General features: G+C 43.3%; 1 protein-coding gene across 1 annotated transcript in view; it reads left to right on the plus strand.

Annotated features, from left to right (window-relative positions):
* The window catches only part of SAMD4B (sterile alpha motif domain containing 4B), a gene marked incomplete in the record, with an annotated part of 1,390,985 nt that overhangs the window by 799,868 nt on the left and 568,355 nt on the right, over window positions 1-22,762 (plus strand). Inside the window, 1 exon segment of the mRNA XM_044063650.1 lies at window positions 20,454-20,572. Coding sequence (XP_043919585.1) covers window positions 20,454-20,572 — 119 coding nt within the window.

The raw sequence follows: 22,762 nt of genomic DNA on the forward strand, positions 1-22,762 counted from the left end.
TGCTATTCCACAGAGTCACAGTGGAGCACTGTAAAGCACAGATGTACTGTTACTTGTACTGTTCAAAATATACTCAACATACTACAAGCAAATTGTTTTAAGAGTAACATGGAAAACTCATTTGTCATTATAGTGTAAAACCAGTTCTCAGGTTCTACAAAGGATGATGTAGTTATTTTCAGTTGCCTAATTTTTCTGAAGCAAAGACACTGGAGTTTGGTTAATCTGAATGTATTTTGAAACTTTGCATAGTTACAATTTAAGTTTTTGTTCTTGCAGAAAGTGAAGCAATGTAGAGATTGTTGTACGTGTGTTGTGGGTTGGTTGCTCTATGTATGTTTGTTATAATAGCCGTTAACTATGAAGCATGTACACTTGTAAATATCTTGTAGGCATAGAAGAATTTTTTAGAATAAGGGCAGAATGTGATTTGGAGTTTGCTTTTAAAGGCTGGATGGAAATGTTTATACTAAAGTTTAAGGGGTTAAGGTTTGATAGTAACAGACCCATAGCTAGTTTAACTAGTGTGCAGTACATTTAATTAAGCTGGTGCTTCCATCAGCTGTAGGTTGAAGAGCAAAGAAAAAAAGGTCCTTTCATGAATCTTTAGCAGACCACTAAAACGCCACATATGAAGTGCTTCTGTATAAATACAGTATCAGCATTCATTTTTGAATACTGGTACTGCAATACCCACCATCAGCAACTGAGGATCACACCTCCTAAAACCTTGCACCCAGGGCAGTTGCCCCATTTGCCCTGCCCTAGGTCTGCCTCTGTATAGTAGTACAGTAAGGAGGGGATAGTAATACAGTAAGGAAAATATTAAATGGTAGCCTTTTGGATGAGACAGTGATTGAACCAAGGGAACAGATTGAAATCTGTATTACCATTTAAAGTAAGTTGGATATGTTGTGTTACAAGTTGAAGAGAGTTTTGATAGTAGGGAGGGCATATTTACAGTAAATTCTTTTCTAAAATGTTGTGGGATAGATGATTTGAGATAGAGCAAGTAGTCTGTAAGGTAACACTGGGAATACATATATATATATTGTATGTTTTTTGAATGAGAGTGTGATATCAAAGGTTGACACCATGATGTTTTTATTGTTCATGGTTATGCAGTCTTTGTCAGGAATCTTTGTACATAGAAGCTTGAGCTTAGAAAGATGCTCAAGTTTCACTGTTATAGTAATAAAAGACAAGAAATTCCAGAGCTTAATTCCAAGGCCGGCCTGAGTACCCGAGAGTTGCTCCTTTCCCCCAGGCCAGTGGAAGTCCTCTCTGACTTAGGGACAAGCAGTGTTCTTCCATTTCCAGTAAGGCTCATCATCCCAGTTTGAGGAGGGCATTTGGGTTTTAGCATGCCAGGACTTTGTTAAACTCTTGTTTGTCAGTTGGTGGGAAGCCACAAGAATTCTCCCTGCAGTGACAGGTCAGTTTAGGACTCTGCATTTTCTGATTCCTTTCGCAGGTGTCTTCCTTCTCACAGTTGCCATTTCATTTAATATCCAGTTCATATTCTTTGCATGCTTTTCCCAGTATACACCATCTTCCATGTGTACACCCAGTGTGGATGTTGGGGATGCTCATCGTGCATAAAGCTGCAGTAATCACAGATGGGTTTTCAGCCGTCAGGCGGTCCCTCGGTCGGCCGAATTCCAAAGTCTTGGTCCGGCGTCGGTTGTCGTCGCTTACTCTTCTGACGTCAGGAAGGCCAGAGTATATAAGACACAGCTGACGCCATGTTCTTCAGTCTTTTTTGCCGCGCTGTGCCCGAAGCAGAAGCAGTTCGCAAGTGCCGGTCGGCCAGCTCCTGAATTACGAAAATAATTGGAACCGAAGTCTTCATTAAAGCTAAGTACCCGTTGAAACTTTTCTTGCCTCAGACCGATGTCAGAAAAAGTTAATAATTGTATTTCTTGTGGGAAGCAAATACCGCATAAGGATTTCCATTCCCTTTGCATACCTTGTTTGGGCCCAGACCACGACGTCTCGGGCTGTCGCTTTTGCGCTACCTTCAATAAACGCACTATCAAGCGTCAGGCGGAGTTCGCCCAACACTACTTTGGTAAAGCTTTTGACTATAAAATGTCGTCGGACACTCAGACTACCGTTTTGTCCAAAAAACGCAAGGAAAAGGACCGACACGTGAGGCCCTCGGTCCCCGCCGACACCACGCCAAAACAGGCTACACGTGGTCCGGTACTCAGCGAGATGCCTTTAAAGTCCCTAACTACCGACGACACTCCTTTGGCGGTGTCCTCTGTACCCGAGACCGCTGGGTCCTCGGCCCTTTCCCAGACTACAACCGAAGCCCCTGCTAATGTCGAGCCTACTAATGTGGACAGGTCCACTTCCACCCATGGTGTATTTAGGCCCTCATCTGCTTTTTCAATTAAGGCCTTTACTAAATCCAAAGCAGCCAGGCATCCCACAAGGCCTGTTCCACAGGGCCCATCTCCTGGACACATGCCTAAGAAACAGATGCTTAAAATGGCTGAGGATCTAATTACTCTTATCAGAGGTTCTCAGCCCCCTCCTGACAAGAGACCCAGAGTGGAGGAAGAATCTCACTCATCTGATCAGGGATCCATTTTATCAGAACATTCTGATGCAGAGGAACAATCTTACTCCCCTTTTGAGGATTCGGATGCAGAACAGTCCATCCCTTCTGTATCCCCTCCTGAGGATTTTTCTTTTGGGGAAACCTTGCACACCTTGAGGGAACACTTCCATTGGGAAGGCCAAGACTTTTCAGATTCCAAGAAAAGACTTAGGGAATTTCTTTGGTTACCTCCGCACAGGCCTCTGGCTATACCCCCTGTTTTGGATGTACTAGATGATGTCTACTCGGAGGCTTGCCTTAACCCTGATTCTCTGCCTCCTGCACCAGTAAAACCTGATGGGTATTACAGAGTACCCAGTTCTCACCAATTTCTCTACAAAGGCCATAATGCTGACCCTGAAACCATTTCACAAGGCCCCAAGGGATTAAAGGCCTCCACTGCCAAGAATCCACTTCCTGCAGAAAGGGAATCCAGATCTCTAGAAAGGTGGGGTAAAAAGGTATATACCTCGGCCACCCTAGCCATGAGGGCCTTAAACTGTCAGTTTCATATGATTAAATATCAACAGTTCCTGTTATCACAATTAAGGAACAAAATGTCTCAACCTGAACAACCAGATTTAAAGGAGTTACAGGATATGATGCATAGTGCAGAGCAAGTGGGTAAACACACCTTACAATGTGGTTTTGATGCCCTAGAGGCTTCCAGTAGAGCGGCTGCTACAGGATCAGTCATTCGCAGACATGCCTGGCTTAGGGAACAAAATTTGCCTGATCATGTGAATGCTAAACTTCTTGATGCTCCTTTACAAAAGGATGTACTATTTGGTACTAATACTGAGGAGATACTACGGAAAATGGAAGAAAAAGCCAAATCTATGCAAACTGTCAAAGCTTTATTACAGGTCCAACCACCACGTTTTAGCAGAAATTGGCCTTCAAAAAACTGGTCCTTTCCAGCCACTGACAAGCCCCAAAGAGGTAGATACAGATGCACAAGGGGCAGAGGGCAATCACAAGGATCATTTAGAGGCAGACAATGGCAATCTACAGCACCAAGAGGTGGTGAAGACCGTGCACAACAATACAGGAAGCAAACCCAATGACTCCCTCATTTCCATGCCAAGCAAGTCTCAGCTGGCAGCACCTTTGGGAGGGAAACTAGCATTATTTGCAAGCAATTGGCATATTGTCACAACAGACAAATGGATACTGGACATTATAAACAGAGGCTACAAATTTCAATTTCACACTCTTCCAAAAATGAGAGGCATGCCAAACCTGCCACAAAATCAAAGGGCAGAGGCACAATTACAAATTTCAAAGCTCCTAAACCTGAGAGCTATACAAAAGGTACCTACGCACCAACAAGGTCAAGGTTTTTATTCAAGACTTTTTCTGGTACCAAGAAAAGGAACCGACTGGAGACCCATTCTGGACTTATCCATCCTAAACACATTTCTACTCGTACCAAAATTCAAGATGCTCACATTACAGCAACTTCTTCCCATGCTGGGCAAGGAGTTTTGGCTGGTAACATTGGACCTCAAGGAGGCATACCTGCATGTCCCAATCAGACAAAGCTGCAGAAGATACTTCAGATTTCTTGCAGGTTCAATCCACTATCAATTCTCTACATTGCCCTTTGGCTTATCTACTGCGCCCAGAGTATTCACAAAGTGCCTGGCATCAGTGATTGCCTACTGCAGACTTCAAGGGATACAAATTTACCCTTATCTGGATGACTGCTCGATCCAAGCGGACAGCAAACACATACTACTGGAACATCTGGCTTATGTGACACGGTTACTGCTTTCTCTGGGATATACCATCAACAAGGAGAAATCAAGGCTAACACCATCTCAGAAAATAACCTTCCTGGGTGCCAGCTTGGACACAAACACCCAGATGGCATATCTTACGCCAGAAAAACAAGGGCAACTATCTCAGTACTTCAAAACACTAGCAAAAAGTACCAGGCTTACTGCAAGGAAAATCCTGCAGGCTCTGGGATTCATGGCATCTTGCATTCTTCTAATCCCATGTGCAAAGCTGCATATGAGGAAACTTCAATGGTAGCTAAAAAATCTATGGTCTCAACACAGTCACAGTTTGGAAGCAATTATACCAATAATTCCATGCTTGCAAAAGGAATTTCTATGGTGGGCCCAAGCATGTCAAGTAAACACAGGCCTTCCATTCTGCAAGCCTCAAGCAAAACAAGTCATAACCACAGACGCCTCAGATTACGCATGGGGGGCGCACATGAAGGGCAAGTGCATTCAGGGCAGATGGTCCCAAAAGGAAAAGCACCTGCACATCAATCAAAAAGAAATGCTGGCAGTAATAAATGCAATCACAGCTTTCAAGGACTTCCTGCATCCAGGACAATTGCTGATAAGAACAGACAACACCACAGTAATGTGGTACATAAACAAACAAGGAGGAACACATTCATACCCCTTGTGCAGACTAGCCATGACTCTTTGGAACTTGGCTCTGGAAAGACAAATCGAACTTCAAGCACAGTACGTGCCAGGACTGGAAAACACACTGGCAGACACTCTAAGCAGAAATATGACAGATCCACACGAATGGAAGTTACATCCTCTGGTGTTTACAGAGATAATCCAAGCGTGGGGAGGCCAGACAGATCTTTTTGCCTCCCACAGGAACCATCAAATGAAAAAGTTTTGTTCAAGGACCTTCCATCCAAAGGCCTGGAAAGTGGACGCCCTTTCATTCTGTTGGACAGCATGGACAAGTTTATGCATTCCCACCTCTGCCTCTTCTGCCCAAGGTACTTTTGAAAGCAAGAACAGACAAACCGAGGATGATACTGATTGCTCCAGATTGGCCAAGGCAGCACTGGTATCCACTCCTGAGGAGCTTAACGCGTACTCCTCCCTGGTCCCTGCCTCTAATACCTCTTCTGCTGAATCAGAACAACTACAAAACTCTTCACAGTCAGCTGAAAACACTCAACCTCGCTGCATGGAAAATTCCTTAACACCACAACAGGCCCTACTCTCCAAGGAGGTGCAGGATGTCATTTTGGAGGCCAGAAGACCATCTACTAGAAAAGCTTACTCCGCAAAATGGAAGCGGTTTTGCTGTTGGAATGAGAAAAGAGGCCAGGACCCTAGAAAATTGAACTTGCCTCAGGTTTTACAGTACCTAGCTGAACTACTGAACAGTGGGCTCTCATTTTCTTCCATAAAAATTCATGCCTCAGCCATTTCTCAGAATTCAACACGGATCCTCCTTTATTCTCTCACCCACTCTTACGACAGTTCCTCAGAGGGGCTAAGAATATAAGACCTCCAAGGAAGCAACCAATACCAGCCTGGGACCTTAATTACATGCTAGAAAAATTAACATTGCCTCCTTTTGAACCTGCTGCCTCAACAGATTTGCAATATCTGTCCTGGAAAACTGCTTTCCTTCTGGCCATCACTTCAGCTCGTAGGGTTTCTGAACTACAGGCCCTCATGGCGGTGCAGCCCTTCCTCATCTTCCATCAGGACAGGGTTTCCCTTCGTACCAACCCATCTTTTATGCCAAAAGTGGTATCCCGGGTAGCCTTAAATCAAGCCATACACCTGCCTACCTTTTATCCTAACCCTCAAAACAAAGGGGAAAGGCTGCTACACTCTTTAGACATCCATAGGCAGCTACATTATTATTTGGACAGAACAAAGTCCTTAAGGAAATCAGAACAACTTTTTGTGTCCTATGCCGTAGGGGCTCAAGGGAAACCAGTTCCAAAACAGACCATTTCCAAGTGGATTGGCCACTGCATACGGTTTTGTTATTCCTATCATGGGAAATCTGTCCCTACTGGTATCAGATCTCACTCCACCAGGGCCACAGCCACCTCTACAGCCTTCCTCAGAGGTGTTCCTACTAAAGATATTTTGGAGGCAGCCACTTGGAGTTCTGTACATACCTTCACAAAACACTACCACCTGCCCTTATATTCCAGAACAAGAGCAGGCTTTGCCACTGCTGTTTTGCAGGGCATTCTGGCTCAACCCAGTTCCTCATAGTACCTACCACCCTATGCATAGCTTTGGGACTCTACCCATCTGTGATTACTGCAGCTGTATGCACGATGAACATAGTACAGTTTTGTACCTACCATAAATGTAGATGTTAGAGTGCTAATACAGCTGCAGTATAGGTTTCCCTCCCTCCTTCCCCACTTGGTAAAGGCATGGGGCCTAACAACCTCTTCATACCACTTGACTGGGTTATCCTGCTATGTTTTATTTGCTTGCTTACAGTGTTTTTGCATTACATTGCATTGCATGCATATGTAGATAAGCTTTATTTATGTATTGCCTTCCTTTTGGGGGCACCTGACATCTGGGGCAAGAAAGACTGAAGAACATGGCGTCGGCTGTGTCTTGTATACTCTGGCCTTCCTGACGTCAGAAGAGTAAGCGACGACAACCGACGCCGGACCAAGACTTTGGAATTCGGCTGACCGAGGGACCGCCTGACGGCTGAAAACCCATCTGTGATTACTGCAGCTGTATTAGCACTCGAACATCTACATTTATGGTAGGTACAAAACTGTACTTTCTCCTCCTCCATTGTCAGAGGAGTCACAGGCCTTTGTTTCTGAAATTAATAAGGGCAAAAAGACTTAATGAGTGATACTTTCTTTGGAGAAATTTTCTGGCCTTTTTATTCATCATTCCAATGAGTTTGAGATTAAAGAGAAAGTGTCCTGGGGCATCTCGACTTGAAACCTTTTTATCAGATGTTAAGTATGCAACCAGAAGGAATCAAGATAACTGCTTTCTTGGCTGACAAGAAGGCTGATGCCTCTGCATATTCCCAGATGTAGAGGCTTGAGATCCTAATCATACTTCTTAGAATGGTCTCCTCCATGACTGCTTCAGTCCATGTCATCTTTACAGAGACCACATCATCTTCCCATTTTGCTGAATTGTTTTTGGTGAGAATTAAGCCATTAATTTCTCTACTGTCTCACCTATACAAATTCCAGTCCTCCCTGTGGTGACACAGGCAGCGGAGAAACTTAATAGAGTGTGTACTCATATAGCATTTACTCCAACATATTTGATCGATTGAGTGGATTTCCATATAGGTCACTGATTTTGACTTTGGTGGCACTATTTTAAGGGTCTTAAACTCTGGCATGTGCCTGCATAGGATGGCATAGTTAAATATGGCCTCTCTTAAGAAAGATCTCTAGTATATCCTGCAGGGTCTGTCTCATGGAGGGTGCGATTGCTTTTCAAACTGACTTCTTGGGAACTGGTTGATGATTTCTTGAGATGGAAGCAGTCTGCCACCACTGTGAAGTGCCCTTTTCACCTTTGTTATACACTTGACTACCTTGTCTTTCTCTTCTAAGGTAGACCAAATGTAAAAATGGAAGTACCATTCTTCCTGCACATTGATGAAGTTACGCATCCCACGGTTTAGCTTCCTTCTGTACCAACCACGTCATCCAAGAGGTTGACCCTGCCAAACATGTTGCAACATTCCTGACACTGGTCTTTGACAGAAGGGTGAAGGAGCTATTCTCCACATATGCTTGGCTTTGAGAACTATCACAAAAGACCATGAATTCTTAACAGGGTTTAGTCTGAGACACATTTTAGCATGCATAAGGCCAACCCCAAAATCAGCTCTAGTGGCATATGACTGTGTTTTAGGGGAGTTTTTTGAGCAGCCTGTGACTTTTTCTACTGAGCTTCCCATAGAGGCTGTTGTATTCTGATCAGGAATATTTTTCCTCTCTTTATTATTTTTAATTGCTCCAAAAAGAGAAAACTGTTTTTTTTTTCTATTCTAGATGTTAGCAACTTCAGCTTTCACATTGAGTACAGTTTAGTTGCATATGGTTACTCCTCAGGGATTCCTTACCTTTGCTTTCCCAAGGTACCTGGACTTGAGTCCACTCGAGAGATTCACTTAGGGGTGAGCCTTACTTCCATAGGTGCTATTTGGAATTTCTTGAACACCGAGTGTTTACTAAGGTGTTGGCCATTTTGGCTAAAACCTTACAGGAAAAGCATCTACATGCATTTCTGTAGCTGAATATCTAGCTTCTGGTAGCTCATACAAAGACGTCTTGGACCTATCCGTGCAGTAAACAGCCATTGGGCTACAATCCCTTGGTATCTTCATAAACTGGGAGAAATTCTGACACTTTTCAGAAGGCGGCCTTAATAGGTACAAAGCTGAACACACTCCAGTGCCAGTCCCTTGACCTGGATGAGAACTCTGTCTGGTCCAAGGCTCTGCTATGTATTCTGGGCGTGATGGTTGCCATAGTCTTAATTATGCCATTTGCACTAGGGGACTAGGTGCTTTATTTGCATGCCTCAGGAATGTTTCCATTTCAGCCTTTTGTGACACAGTTAGTCTTCATTGAACACCTTCATCTTGCATTATTATCTTGACTTTGTCTCCTGGAATCAGGCGTCCATTGGTATAACTCTGAATCAGAATTCAGCCTTCAGAACCTTGGTCCTTGGGCTGTCCACCAGCTACCTCTGCCCAGATGATGGTGCTTGGAATTCATCTCAACCAAAGATCTGTTAGGAAGGGTGCTTGGAGTTTGGTGAAATCATAGTATTCACTGTTGCAATCATAACTTCTGGGAATTTCTGCCTTCAGCACCAGATTTATGGCCTGACTTCTAAAGCTCCATATGCTTTCCCTCACCTCGCAGCTCAATCTGAATTCTTCCTACTTGGATGTTAGTTCTATAAGAGAAGGGTGAGGGAATTGCTGTCATCAATTCTTTCTTGCCACAGAATGAGGAAGCAGTGATGTTCATCGTGTTTCACTGTTGCAGTCATTACTCTTGGGTTATCCTGCTGGCAGGCTGCCCGTGGTCGGCCAGAATTCCAAAGTCTAGGTCCGGCGTTGGTTGCTGTCACCTCTTCCCTGACGTCAGTGCGCCAGGGGTATAAAAGATGCAGCCGACGCCATTTTCTTCAGTTTTTCTTGCCGTGCGGTGCCCGAAGCAAAAGCAGTTTGCTAGTGCCAGTCGGCCGACTCCTGAGATTTTCAAATTTGAATTTCAGACCCAAAGTCTTCATTAAAGCTAAGTACCCTGTTGGAGAAACTTTTTTCTTGCTCCAGACCGATGTCAGAAAAAGTTAACAATTGTATTTCTTGTGGGAAGCAAATACCTCATAAGGATTTTCACTCTTATTGTATTCCTTGCCTAGGCCCTGATCACAACGTTGCTAGCTGTTGGTTTTGTGCTAGATTCAACCACCGCACTATCAAGCGTCTGTTCGATTTTGCATTTCATTACTTTGGCCGATGATTTAATTATAATGCCGGCGGAACAGCCGACAACCGGAGCTTACAAAAAACGCAAGGACAAGGATAGGCATCCGAGGTCCAAAACCGACGACGAAGCCTTTTCTAGGCCAGTCGCCAGTTCTCAGTGAGGTGCTTTCGCAGCCCCTGGTGCCCGCTACCGACTCCCGCGTGGAGGCGACTGGGCCTCTGGAAACTCAAGGTATTGGACACTCGGAAATCAATCCCTCAGATGGGTCTGGAGCCGCTGAGTAGGCATCGGATTCTGAGGGTGTCTTCAGACCGACACAACTATATGTTAAGCCATCTTCAGCTTCAAAGACTAAAGCACTAAAGACAAAGAAACAAGTACAGCATTCTCCTCTTCAGACTTCCATGCCTAAAAAACAGATGCTCAAAATGGCCGAAGACCTAGTTACTTTGATCAGGGGCTCCCATCCCCTTCCTGATAAGAGGCCTAGGCAAGAGACAGAGTATTATTCTTTTGATCAGGTTTCTATTTCCTCTGATTCCTCTTCTGAACAGGATTACCCCATGCTTCCCTATGAGGATTCTGATGCTGAAGAATCCATTCCTTCAGCCTCTCCTCCTGAGGACTATTCTTTTGGGGAAACACTGCATACTATGAGGGAGCATTTCCACTGGGTGGGAGAGCCAAGATTATTCTGAGTCTAAGAAAAGGCTCAGATACTTCCTGCTTCTTCCTCAGCACAGACCCCCCCCCCTAGCTGTTCCACCTGTTCTAGACATTGTAGATGATGTATTTTCGGAGTCTGGACTGTCCCCTGACTCTGTACCCCCCTGCACCTGCTAAGCCAGACAGATACTACAGGGTCCCAGATTCTCATAAATTCCTATATAAAAACCCCGCAGCAGACCCAGAAACTATATCTCAGGGTCCCCAAGGGGGTTAAAGCTTCCACTGCAAAAAACCCTGTCCCCTCTGATAGGGATTCTAGGGCGCTAGACAGATGGGGGAAAAAAGTTTACACTTCTGCCACTCTGGCTGTAAGGGCTTTAAATTGTCAATTTCATATGCTTAAATATCAGCAATATTTACTGTCACTACTTAAGCAAAAAATGTTGAGAAACATACTTAATGTTCAGAGAACAAAGTATTGCAGGATTTATTGCATGCAACTGAACAAGTGGGAAAGCATACTTTGCAATGTGGTTATGATTCACTGGAGGCCTCTTGCAGGGCCGCTTTTACAGGTTCTGTTATTAGAAGGCATGCTTGGTTAAAGGAACAAAATCTGCTTGATCATGTTAAAGCAAAATTATTAGATCCACCATTACAGCATGAAACTTTGTTTGGTACTAAAGCAGAAGAGGTGTTGAAAAAAATGGAGGATAAAGCAAAATCCATGCAGACAGTAAAGGATTTCTTGCAGGTACAGCCACCCAGGTTTAGCAGGAACTGGCCTTCTAAAAATTGGTCCTTTCCAGTCTCTGACAGACCATAAAGAGGTAGATACAGACGTCCCAGAGGCAGATCTCAGCCCCAAGGCTCATACAGACCTAAACAATGGGGTGCTCCTACATCCAAAAGCGGAGAAGACAAATCACAGCCTTACAGGAAACAGTCCCAATAACTTTCCTCTACCAGTTCCAAGCAATTTGCTTTTGACAGCCCCCTTAGGGGGAACACTGGCACTTTTCATCAAATTGGCAAATAGTTACCCAAGACAAATGGGTTCTGAACATAGTGTCCCAAGGCTACAGGTTCCATTTTCACACTCTACCAAGGTCAAAGGGCATGCCAGACCTGCCACACAATCAAAGGGCAAAGGCACAAAAACAAATAACCCTCATGGACATGAGGGCCATTCAGCAAGTACCACAACAAGAACAGGGGCAAGGATTTTACTCCAGACTTTTTCTAGTACCCAGGAAGGACAAAACCTGGAGACCTATTTTGGACCTGCCTATAGTAAACACGTTTCTGGAAGTTCCAAAATTCAAGATGTTGACTCTTCAGCAGCTACTGCCCATGCTGGGCAAGAGGGCTTGGCTCGTAACTTTGGACCTAAAAGAGGCATACCTGCATGTCCCAATCAGACAGTCTTGCAGAAGATACCTCAGATTCATAGCTGGCTCAATGCATTACCAATTCTCTGCACTGCCCTTTGGCTTATCTACTGCGCCCAGGGTCTTTACAAAATGCCTGGCACCAGTAATTGCGTTTTGCAGACAAAAAGGAATTCAAATATATCCCTACTTGGACGACTGCCTAATTCAAGCAGAGAACAAAGACACTCTTCTTCAGCATCTGGCATTTGTAAAAAGATTACTAATTGGCCTAGGGTACACAGTAAACGAAAAGAAATCAAAACTAGTGCCCTCTCAAGAGATAATATTCCTGGGTGCAAACTTAAATACAACTGCCCAGATGGCTTATCTCATGCCAGACAAGCAAAAACAACTGACTACTTACTTCAAGAAATTGGCAACAAAAACCCACTTATCTGCAAGGAAAATCCTGCAGACCTTGGGTTTCATGGCATCCTGCATTCTACTAATTCCATATGCCAGACTGCATATGAGGAAACTTCAGTGGTATCTGAGAAGTGTTTGGACTCTGCATTGCCACAGCCTGGAGACCGTAGTTGCACTCATTCCCTGCCAAACAGGAGTTTTGATGGTGGGCAGAAGCCTGTCACCACAACAAGGGTCTGCCATTCAGTTTACCCACAGCCAGACAGACACTGACAACGGATGCATCAGATTATGCCTGGGGGGCCCATATGGCAGGAAAATGTATTCAGGGCATATGGCCTGTAAACCAGATGCATCTTCACATCAGTCAAAAAGATGTTAGCTGTTCAAAATGCCCTGACAGCTTTCATGGACCTGCTTCATCCAAGACAATTACTGATAAAGACAGAACACTACGGCCATGTGGTACATAAACAAGCAGGGGGTACTCATTCTTACCCCCTCTGCAGACAAGCAATGACCTTACGGGACACAGCATTGGCTTTTCAAGTCCACTTACAAGCACAATTCCTGCCAGGAAAAACAAATACCCTGGTAGACGAACTAAGCAGAAATCTCATGGATCCCCACGAATGGAAACTGGATCCACAAGTCTTCAGAATGATAATAAGGAAAAGGGGTTGCCCAGACATAGATCTATTTGCCTCCCCTCACAACTGTCAACTGCCGAGATTTTGCACAAGGATTTACCACAAACAAGCATGGAAAGTGGGACGCCTTATCATTCAGCTGGAAAAATCTAACAGTATATGCTTTTCCCTCTCTGCCTCTACTTCCCAGAGTACTCCTAAAGGTCAGAAAAGAGAAGCCAAAAATGATTCTGATTGCACCAGACTGGCCACGCCAGCACTGGTACCCAATCCTAAAAAGCTTGTCTCAAGATCCAGCATGGATATTGCCTCAAACTTCTCACTTGCTAACCCAACAAAACAGTCAGATCCTGCACATTCAACCCAGGACCTTAAATCTGGCAGTATGGCGGATAATGTAACCATTAAAAGTACTCCTCTTTCAAAAGCTGTTATGGATGTTATCTTGGAGGCCAGGAGGCCCAGTACCAGAAAATCTTATGCAGAAAAATGGAAGAGATTCTGTACTTGGAACCAGGAACAAGGCATTGACACGTCTGTACCTAATATTCCTCAGATTTTACAATAACTAACTGAGATGCTGAACAAAGGCCTTTCCTTCTCATCAATTAAGATTCATGCCTCGACCATTTCTGCACATTACAATACGGAACCACCTATTTTTTCCCTCCTTTCGAGCCAGCATCAACAGCAGATATTAAATTCCTATCTTGGAAGAGAGCTCTACTCCTAGCCATAACCTCTGCAAGGCGAGTCTCGGAGTTACAAGCACTCATGGCTGTGGAACCTTTCATCATTTTTCATCCAGACAGGGTTTCTCTGAGGACAAACCCTACATTTATGCCTAAGGTGGTGTCCAGTGTGGCCCTCAACTAAAGCATTCACTTGCCTACCTTTTACCCAAATCCACAGAAAAAGGGTGAGAAAATTCTGCATTCTTTGGACATACAGAGGCAGTTGCGCTTCTACTTGGACAGAACCAAAGCTTTCAGAAAAACTGAGCAACTTTTAGTGTCATATGCTGCAGGATCACAAGGAAAGGCTATATCAAAACAGACCATTTCTAAATGGATAGGCCATTGCATCCGTTTCTGCTATTCTCAACATGGCAAATCCGTGCCTAAGGGCATTAGGCCTCATTCCACCAGAGCAGCAGCCACTTCAGCAGCCTTCCTCAGAGGAGTACCAACCAAAGAAATCTTAGAGGCTGCAACTTGGAATTCAGTGCACACCTTTACAAAACACTACCACTTGCCTCTCTACTCTAAGTCCAGAGCAGACTTCGCCACTGCAGTCCTGCAGGGCCTCATAGCCTCTCCTAATCCTATTTAGCCCAGCCATCCATCCTCAGCTGTGGGATTCAACCCAAGAGTAATGACTGCAACAGTGAAACACGATGAATATAGTACAGTTGTGTACCTACCATAAATGTAGATGCTCGAGTGTATTCACTGTTGCAGTCCAGGTTACCCACCCACCATCCCCCTTCTCTTTGCTTGGACTTATCTGCACTTCTCTGTCCTATACAACCTTTTTGGTGTATTTGCTTGTAGATGAAGGAAATGTTGTTTTTGTGCATGCATTTTTTTTTTTCAGCCTACCTATTTGGGGCACCTGACATCTGGGGCAAGAAAAACTGAAGAAAATGGCGTCGGCTGCATCTTTTATACCCCTGGCGCACTGACGTCAGGGAAGAGGCAACAGCAACCGACGCCATACCTAGACTTTGGAATTCGGGCCAACCACGGGCAGCCTGCCAGCAGGATAACCCAAGAGTAATGACTGCAACAGTGAATGCACTCGAACATCTACATTTATGGTAGGTACACAACTGTACTTTCTTTGGTGTGTAGGCCTACATCCAGTACCCCACTGGAGAAATGTATTCTTGTGTTTAAATTTTTTTTTGCTGTTGAAGCCAGTTTGAGCCTATTTCTGAGTTTGAAAAAGTAAATCGTTTAAATTACAGGAATTGGATCCCTCACAAATATTTTCATTCCTATTGTGCATTCTGCTTGGGTCCAAAGCACGATATAGCTGGTTGTCCTCATTGTGCACAGTTTCAGTCCAAGAACATTCTGGTGTTTCACTCAGTCTCTGTAGAAATACTAAGCCCTAAAGGTGTCCTGGTCCAATTCCACCATGGTGTCAGCCAAGTGTTCCAGGAGCTACTCATCCAAGAAAAGAAAGTATCCAGTGTTTGCTTTTTGTCCGATTCAACCTTTGGATTATTGGATGCAACCAGATACAACCTTGGTGCTTTTCAGAAGCTTGGTTACTGGGCAGTGAATCTGCCCCTACCCATAATTCCCTCAGGTGATCTTGATCCAGAAGGATGTGATTCTAAAGGGCTCTGACTTTTGGAGATGAGTAGTTTTTTGACTATAAATTCACTCACTAGATTTTTACATCTGTAGCTTTTATTCTGCCTCCTAGCTCCATTTCAACTTGTATCCTCCCTTAAAAAAGTTTGTGTGTGTGTATTTATAGATATATATATATATATATATATATATATATATATATATATAAATAATATAAAAAAATGTGTGTATACTTTAATATTGAATTTCAACATACTAAATTGTAAACTGGACTATATAAAACCAGACAAGGTGGGGGCTACACCCCCCACCCCACCCCAACTACGTATGGTAACTCCAGGATTGCACTACAGTAGGGAAAAGGGCATATACCTTTCACTTACCTTACAGTAGTCTACATGCTGCCACTACTATGCCCGTTTCCCCACTGTAGTGAGATCCTGGAGTTAGTATATATGTAGTTAGGGGGGTGTGGGGGGGGGGCACGTTAGAATAGTTTGTTACATGTCTTTTTTTTTTTTTTTAACTTTCGAGATTCCGGTACTCTGGATACAGAGTCTCGGGATTGTGGAATTTCGGTATTCTGTACTGATTCCATATATATATATATATATATCTATATCTATATATATATATATATATATATATATATATATATGTATGTATATGTATATGCATGTATTTTGTGTGTGTTTGTGTACTATGCTATGCTGGTGGATTGGGAACTTGATCATTTCTATCCTGATCAGTGTGTTTTGATTGACATATTATTAATGTGTTTGCGTGCACAAGTTGAAATATTTGGTTATAGATAAGTGGAAGGTAGAAGGGATGTCAGCTCTGCCCAAGGTTGCCAGATGTCCCTATTTAAGTGGGACTATCCCGGGATAGGCAGTCCAATCCCAAGTCCCGCACTGCTGGTTAAAATCCTGGCAAAACAGCCTCCGCTTTGCGATTTATGATTGCCCGTATGCCGGTATACGAGCCAGTCATGAATTGCAAATTTTTTTTTTTTTTATTGGCTCACATACCGGCATATGGGCCAATTATAAATTGCAAAGCTTTGTCACTTCTGTTCAGTGTGGAACAAGCAGACTGTTCTGTATTGAACGGAAGAGGCTCTGCTGTGCGAATTTTTGATTGGCTTGTATACCAGCATACTTCTGCTTAATGCGGAATTTCTGCTGTTCCGCACAAACAAGACAATTTTTTTTGGTCTTCACTTAGTGTGAAAGACCTTTTTTGTCCCTACCTGGCCCTTCAGAAATCTGGCAACGCTCCCTCTGCATACATGGATACGCACACTTGATAACTGACCATTTAATAACTAAGCTTTTAGGTTCATAGGTTCATAGGTTCATACTAGGCTATCTGCCCGAGGGCATTTACAAGCCTAGCCCATAGTTTTGTGGCTTACGCCACCCCTTTAGTATGGGGAACTATACCCATTATTTTGCTGTGCCTCTGTCGAGCAGTGACACTGAGGTAATCCCTGGGGTATATCTGCGATCTCCCATCCATTGGTCAAGATTTCTCTTGAACAAGGCCAGCGAGGTGCTCTGCCTCACATATACCGGGATTTTATTCCACAGCATAGGGAGTCTTTGGGTGATGAATCTATCCCTCCAGCACGTCCTATTAATAGTCGTGAGGTTTAAGTCTCGCCTTGTGGCTCTGATGGATCTAGATTTTTGAGGTGAAGCATATTCATCAAATCTGGGTTTGACATGGCCTTGTATGTTAGGCAAAGGTCACCTCTGAGCAAGCGGTAGCGACTGAATAGAGCTGGAGTTCTTTCAGTCGGGCAGCATAGGACAGATGTTTGAGACCCTTTATCCTTTTGGTGAGGAACTTTTGTGGCCTCTCCAGCTGCTGCAAGTGTCGGGTCAGATACATTCGAATGGGGCATTGTACTCAATCATTGGTCTGATGAGTGATGAGTATAGGGAGACTATAACCTCCTTGATCTAGATGAGAATCCCTTCATGATAAGGTGGGCAATGTAGAAGGTCTTCCTAACTACTTTAGCTACATGGGTGTCGAATGACAGACTACTATCAACCTGGGTCCCCAGGTCCCTGATAACTTCTTCTGTGCTCAGTGGATTGCCACCTATTTGGTAGCTAGGGGTAACCTTGTTTTTCCCGAAGGGTATGACTATGCATTTTTGGCATTTAACTTTAGGCCATGACTCTGGCTCCGGTTATCCGCTTCTGTGAGACCCTTGTGAAGGATATCTGTGTCAGATGTGTTTTCTACTATGGCGCCCAGTTTGCAGTCATCTGCAAACTTTGTCAGCCATAACCCTCCTGTGTTTGCTTGTACTTGGAAAAGTAGATGCCAAACAAGAGTGGGCCCAGGACTGAGCCCTGTGGTACACCACTTGTGACAGGCTTTGAGTCTGACATGGCGCCAGCAACTCTGACCCTGTGGGTTCTGTCACTCAGCCAGTTTGCAACCCATCTTGTGATGTATGGGTTAACATTTAAGCTGATGAGTTTTCAATGATACCCGAGTGGGGTATTGTATCGAAGGCCTTCGCCAGATCGAGGTAGGCTGTATGGACTGCCTTTCCCTCATCAATGGCTTTGGTGACTGTTTCGAAAAAGTCAACCAAGTTTAGAAGGCATGATCTGCCTTTGACAAAGCCAAACTGGGATGGATCCAAAGTCTGCAAATTTCCTATGTCTTTATTTATGAGGTCCATTATGATCCTCTCCATGGCTTTGCAGATAAGGCTTGTCAAGCTAATGGGCCGGTAATTTCCAGGGTCGGGTGAGGCACCGCCTTTGTGAAGTGGGACCACAGTTGCAGTGCGCCACTCCCTGGATGCATCCAGAGGTAAGACTATGATTAAACAGCTGTCCTAGCTGTGGGTTTAATTCCTCGTTGAGTTCGTGGAGCACACAGCCGGGGACACCATCAGGTCCCATGGATGCTGTGTTTTTTGCTTTGGAGAGAGCAGTTCTCACTTGGGCGTTGGAGATGTTTGGGGGCTGCAATCGCTTGGTATAGATATCTCTCCTTTTGGGGAGGGGAGAAGTTTGCACTGAACCTGTCAGCCAGTATGTTGGCAATGTCTGTAGGATCAGTAATCTTCACATCATTTTGAACTAGTTCTGAGCATATCTGGGAGTTTCCTCCCAGGTTTCTAACATAGCTAAAGAAGGCCTTATGATTGTCTTTTGAGTCTTCAGCTATTTTTCTCTCAAAATTTGCTTTGGATGATTTTATGAGAGCTCTTAGTTTTTTACTTATAGTGATCAAGGGTGTCTTACCTTTTAAGGATTTTGCTCTATCTTGTAGTAGCTTCCTCCTTTTGTTGTAGAGTTTGTTTATGGCTGGGGTCCACCAGACTGGACGCTTGCCTTTGGTACAAAGAGTCTTTGTTTTGCTTGGGATTGCCTTATCCATGCAGTCCTGCAGGTGCTGGTAGAAGGCATTTGTAAGTGATTCAGCGGCTTGAGTACTGTTTTCCGCCGGCTCGGGGGCCTTAAAGGAGACCACACTAGTCTTTAGAAGTGTGAAGTCGGCTTCGAAGTTTTTACTGTGGTCTTTTTATTTCAGGTGGGGGTGGGATGAGGACCTCCAGCGAGATTAGTTTGTGATCTGATCTCACCAGTGAGGGGTATACTTCCGGTGTTGAACATTGTGCTCCCATGTTCGTGATGATGAGATCAAGTATGTTTTCTCCTCTTGTGGGGATGGTGACTAGTTAGTTTATGAATTCCAGGAACTTTTGGGCTAGGGTGTTTGGGCTTGAGTAGTGTTCCCAGTCTATATTAGGGTAATTGAAGTCACCTAGTATGATGGTGTTTGGTGATACATTTATCCCCTCTAGTGTTTTCAGGAAGGCCATGTGAGGTTCCTGAGTTTGTGAGGGTGGCCTGTAACATGCTACAATTTGCAGAGCAGTCTTGCCTATGGTTAATTGCACCTGGATGGTCTCCGATGCATCGTGCGTTGCCACCAGTCTTGAGGTGTGGGTGTCCTTGATGAATATGGATACCCCCCCCTCCTTTCTTGGTATTGTCCGGATTTTGGGGCAACGCATGATAAGAGGTAAAACCTGATAGTGCCGGGGTGCTCTCAGGAGCCTTGAACCAGGTTTCTGTCACTCCACAGACATCGATGTTCTCCATACTGAGAAGGGCCTCGGGATGTTGGATCTTGAGATTTAGACTTCTGGCATTGAGCAGCATTACCCTTAGTTTTTTCCTTTTTGTGTTCTAGGGTGGTAGGTTTAGAATTTGAGCCTTGCCTAAAAAGGCACTATGGGGTGGCAAGAGCCTTTGCCAATATCCGGAATCCCAGGGGTGACAGGTGCAAGCCGTCCCTTGCGAAGCAGCGTGGCTTGTCCAGCATGTCATCCCAGGCAGACAGACATTGGATCCCCTTTGAATGACACCAGAGTTTAAGCCAATTGTTAAAGCTGATCATCTTATCTCTGTATTGTGGCATCATTCTTGGTGAAGGTAGGATACTGCTCAAGGTCAGGGTCATACCTGCCTGGGCTACATAATCAGAGAGCTCCTCAATGTCTCTTTTCATGTAGTCCAAGGAGGTAAGTCTCAGGTCATTTACACCAGCGTGGACAATGACTGAGTCGTATTTGTACCTGCTGTTGAGAGACCTGAGTGCTTGCGTTATGTGGCGGATTCTAGCGCCCGACAGGCAGCTTACTGTGACCTTCTCCTTACTCAGTCTGGTGAGCGGGACGTCAGTGTGTCTGACTATGGAGTCACCAATGACTAGTGTGTCTGGCATTGTGTTTGGCATTAAGGGCTGTGACTGTTTGACACTCTGACTGTGAGGTCTATGTGTTGCAGGTGTTGTGTTCTGAGGTGGTGGTTGTTTGGGTGTCTGCTTTAATTTGCATATAGTTTACTTGGGTATTGCTTTATTCTGTATGTAACCTTTCCTCTTGGTTAATTTTATAAAATTAGTTGTTTCTTTCTAGTAGCTTCTGCCTGGAAGCAAGCTGCGTTTTCTTGCTGACTGCTGTCATATTCATTACGGATGTTGTGTTCTGGTATGGAAATGAGTAGAGCATTCTTGTGTAGGTTATAAGATGTTTTTGTATTGCAATATGTTGTAAATGCAGAAATGTAAACAATGAGCACACCTGATCCTTTTGAATTCATGTTCTTCTAGGCCTTCACAGACACACAGAAAAAAAGACTTTCGTCTTGGAAACAACAAGTACTAAAGCTGCTTAGAACATTCCCAAGGAAGGCAATGCTGGAGATGCCAGCTTATCGGCAACAGAAAAAGTAAGTGGCATGGCCACAGGTCCAAAAGTACAGGCAGAGGAAGCATTTTCCTGTTTAACTAATTTTCATATAACAGCTATTCATAATGACTAATTAAAGTTTTGCAATTGAAAGTATGTCTAAATGCCTTAATCAGCTATTTGGTTTTGCTAATTGTTTTTCCCTTCTTATTGTAAGCTAATTTTATTCTTCCAAAATCTCTAAAAAGAGTATGTTTTTAAATACCTTTATTAAATTATCACTTACATCATAGACACATACACATTAATATAAAATAAACAATATTAACATTTTTTTTGCCATTTACATGCATTATGCATTACATGTTTTCTTTCTTTATAACAACTTTCATTCTGTCCAGCATTAGATAACTTCTCTTGGACATTATTCTACATGTATAGCTCCCACAGATTCAATTGATTTCTATATAATTTGCTCCTTCTCATTTCTAAAGATTCCTCTTCCAATTCTTTTATGTCTTTTACAATATTCAGTACTTCATATACAGTTGGTTTAGATTTTGATTTTGATTTTCTAGTCATTGTTTTTTTGGCAGCTAGCGGAATTGCACTTAATAAGGCCTTACTGTGTGTCTAGGCAGTTCAGATCCTGTGACCCAGCTTGATAGAATCAATTCCTTAGTTACAGCCATTTGCTTGGGTATCCTGTAGGGAATTTTTAAAATCTGCCAACTCACTATCCTCCCAAAAGACACGTTTCCCGTTACCTCTTCTTGTAAGAGTATCTTAACTTCATGTCAACACAATGAACAGATTTAGTAGTACAGGACATTCTGTCCTATATTTGGTTTATTGACCAGTTAATAGTCTTTAGTTTGAATAAAGCTAGTGATGTCTAATACAGCATGCTAATTTAACTTAGAGAGATACCTTGTAATAATCATTACATTTCATTTTATAACTTTAAATCCCTAATCCTGCTATGGTCAGTATTAAAATTGGTAACTGTGTAGTCTCACTTGGTTTGTATAAGCGTGCATATGGATAGATGTACAAATTGTGTATGTGTGACAAACGTTTACAGACTCACACTGATGCACATACATTCGTGTACAAACATGTGCCTATATGTAAACATGCTAGCAGACTTTCAAAACTTCGGATTTTGATTTGCTTTCATTTCTGATTGGAAACAAGACAGGCAGGTTAAAGCACAACAACAGGATTCTGCTGTTAAATGCTCGGCTTTTCTGTCCTTTTTCTCCCTATTTACCTTCCCTGCTATGAAAAAAATGGCAATACGGCATTTAAAATATTTTAAATCAACTGTTTCTCTCCACTAGAACAGTACCTTACTGTACTATGATGGTTTCACTTTCAAAAAACTTTTATCCTGCCCTGGAAAAGCTTGCTGCAGTCTCCAATTCATTGATGTCATCAAGGCCAATGAATACATGTCGTTTTCTGGCCAATTCTCTCCCCAAACTGACATCACCACGAACGTCCTAAAAACCCACCCATGCTATGATGTCACAGCTCCCTGGTCTTTCCCCTACCCATACAGAAAATAAAGGCTAGAGCAAGGAAACAGTACATGAGCCAATTCTCTTGCTGTGAGTCACAGTGGGTAACAGCTCAAATTATCCTTAGCACTTTGACAGCTAGGGAAGTTAGGTGTGAAGGGGGGATGGGTGATGAGTCGGAGCAGTACAATTCAGACTTCACAAAAGACTGCACTTTAGCCAGTCTAAAAAAGAAGCAGCAGTAAAAAGCACTTTGAAAGTCTATTCTGTAGTATTTGCACCGTTTGTGTTTTAAGCAGTCATTGAACGGCATGAAATGTTACTTATAACTGACTGAGACACAGCCATTTATGCATGCAAAATCAATGTACTGACAGGAGCTTTAGGAAGAAAGAGGCTTGCATGATGTAATTTTTTACAGACAAGCACTGCATTGTGGGATACCTAGAAGCAGCCTAAACAATCAGGATCACTTCAAGATGCTAGACCCCATGTGGTCAGACACGGACGTTACGTATAAAAATATTTAAAAACCTGTAAATAGTCCCAAAGTGGTGTTAAAATGTAGGAAACAGCAAACCATGTTGATGAAATAAAAGTGTTTTTTGAGTCTGTGGGTATGGTTCTTCTTTAAACATTTTTTTTAAAATGTAAAGAACAAAGTTTGTCTTTAAATTTTTTTTACAATGAAATGAGGGAAAATATGT

Source organism: Protopterus annectens, chromosome 1.part0 (assembly GCF_019279795.1).
Source record: "Protopterus annectens isolate FY-2018-M chromosome 1.part0, PAN1.0, whole genome shotgun sequence".
In the NCBI taxonomy this organism is placed as follows: Eukaryota; Metazoa; Chordata; order Ceratodontiformes; family Protopteridae; genus Protopterus; species Protopterus annectens.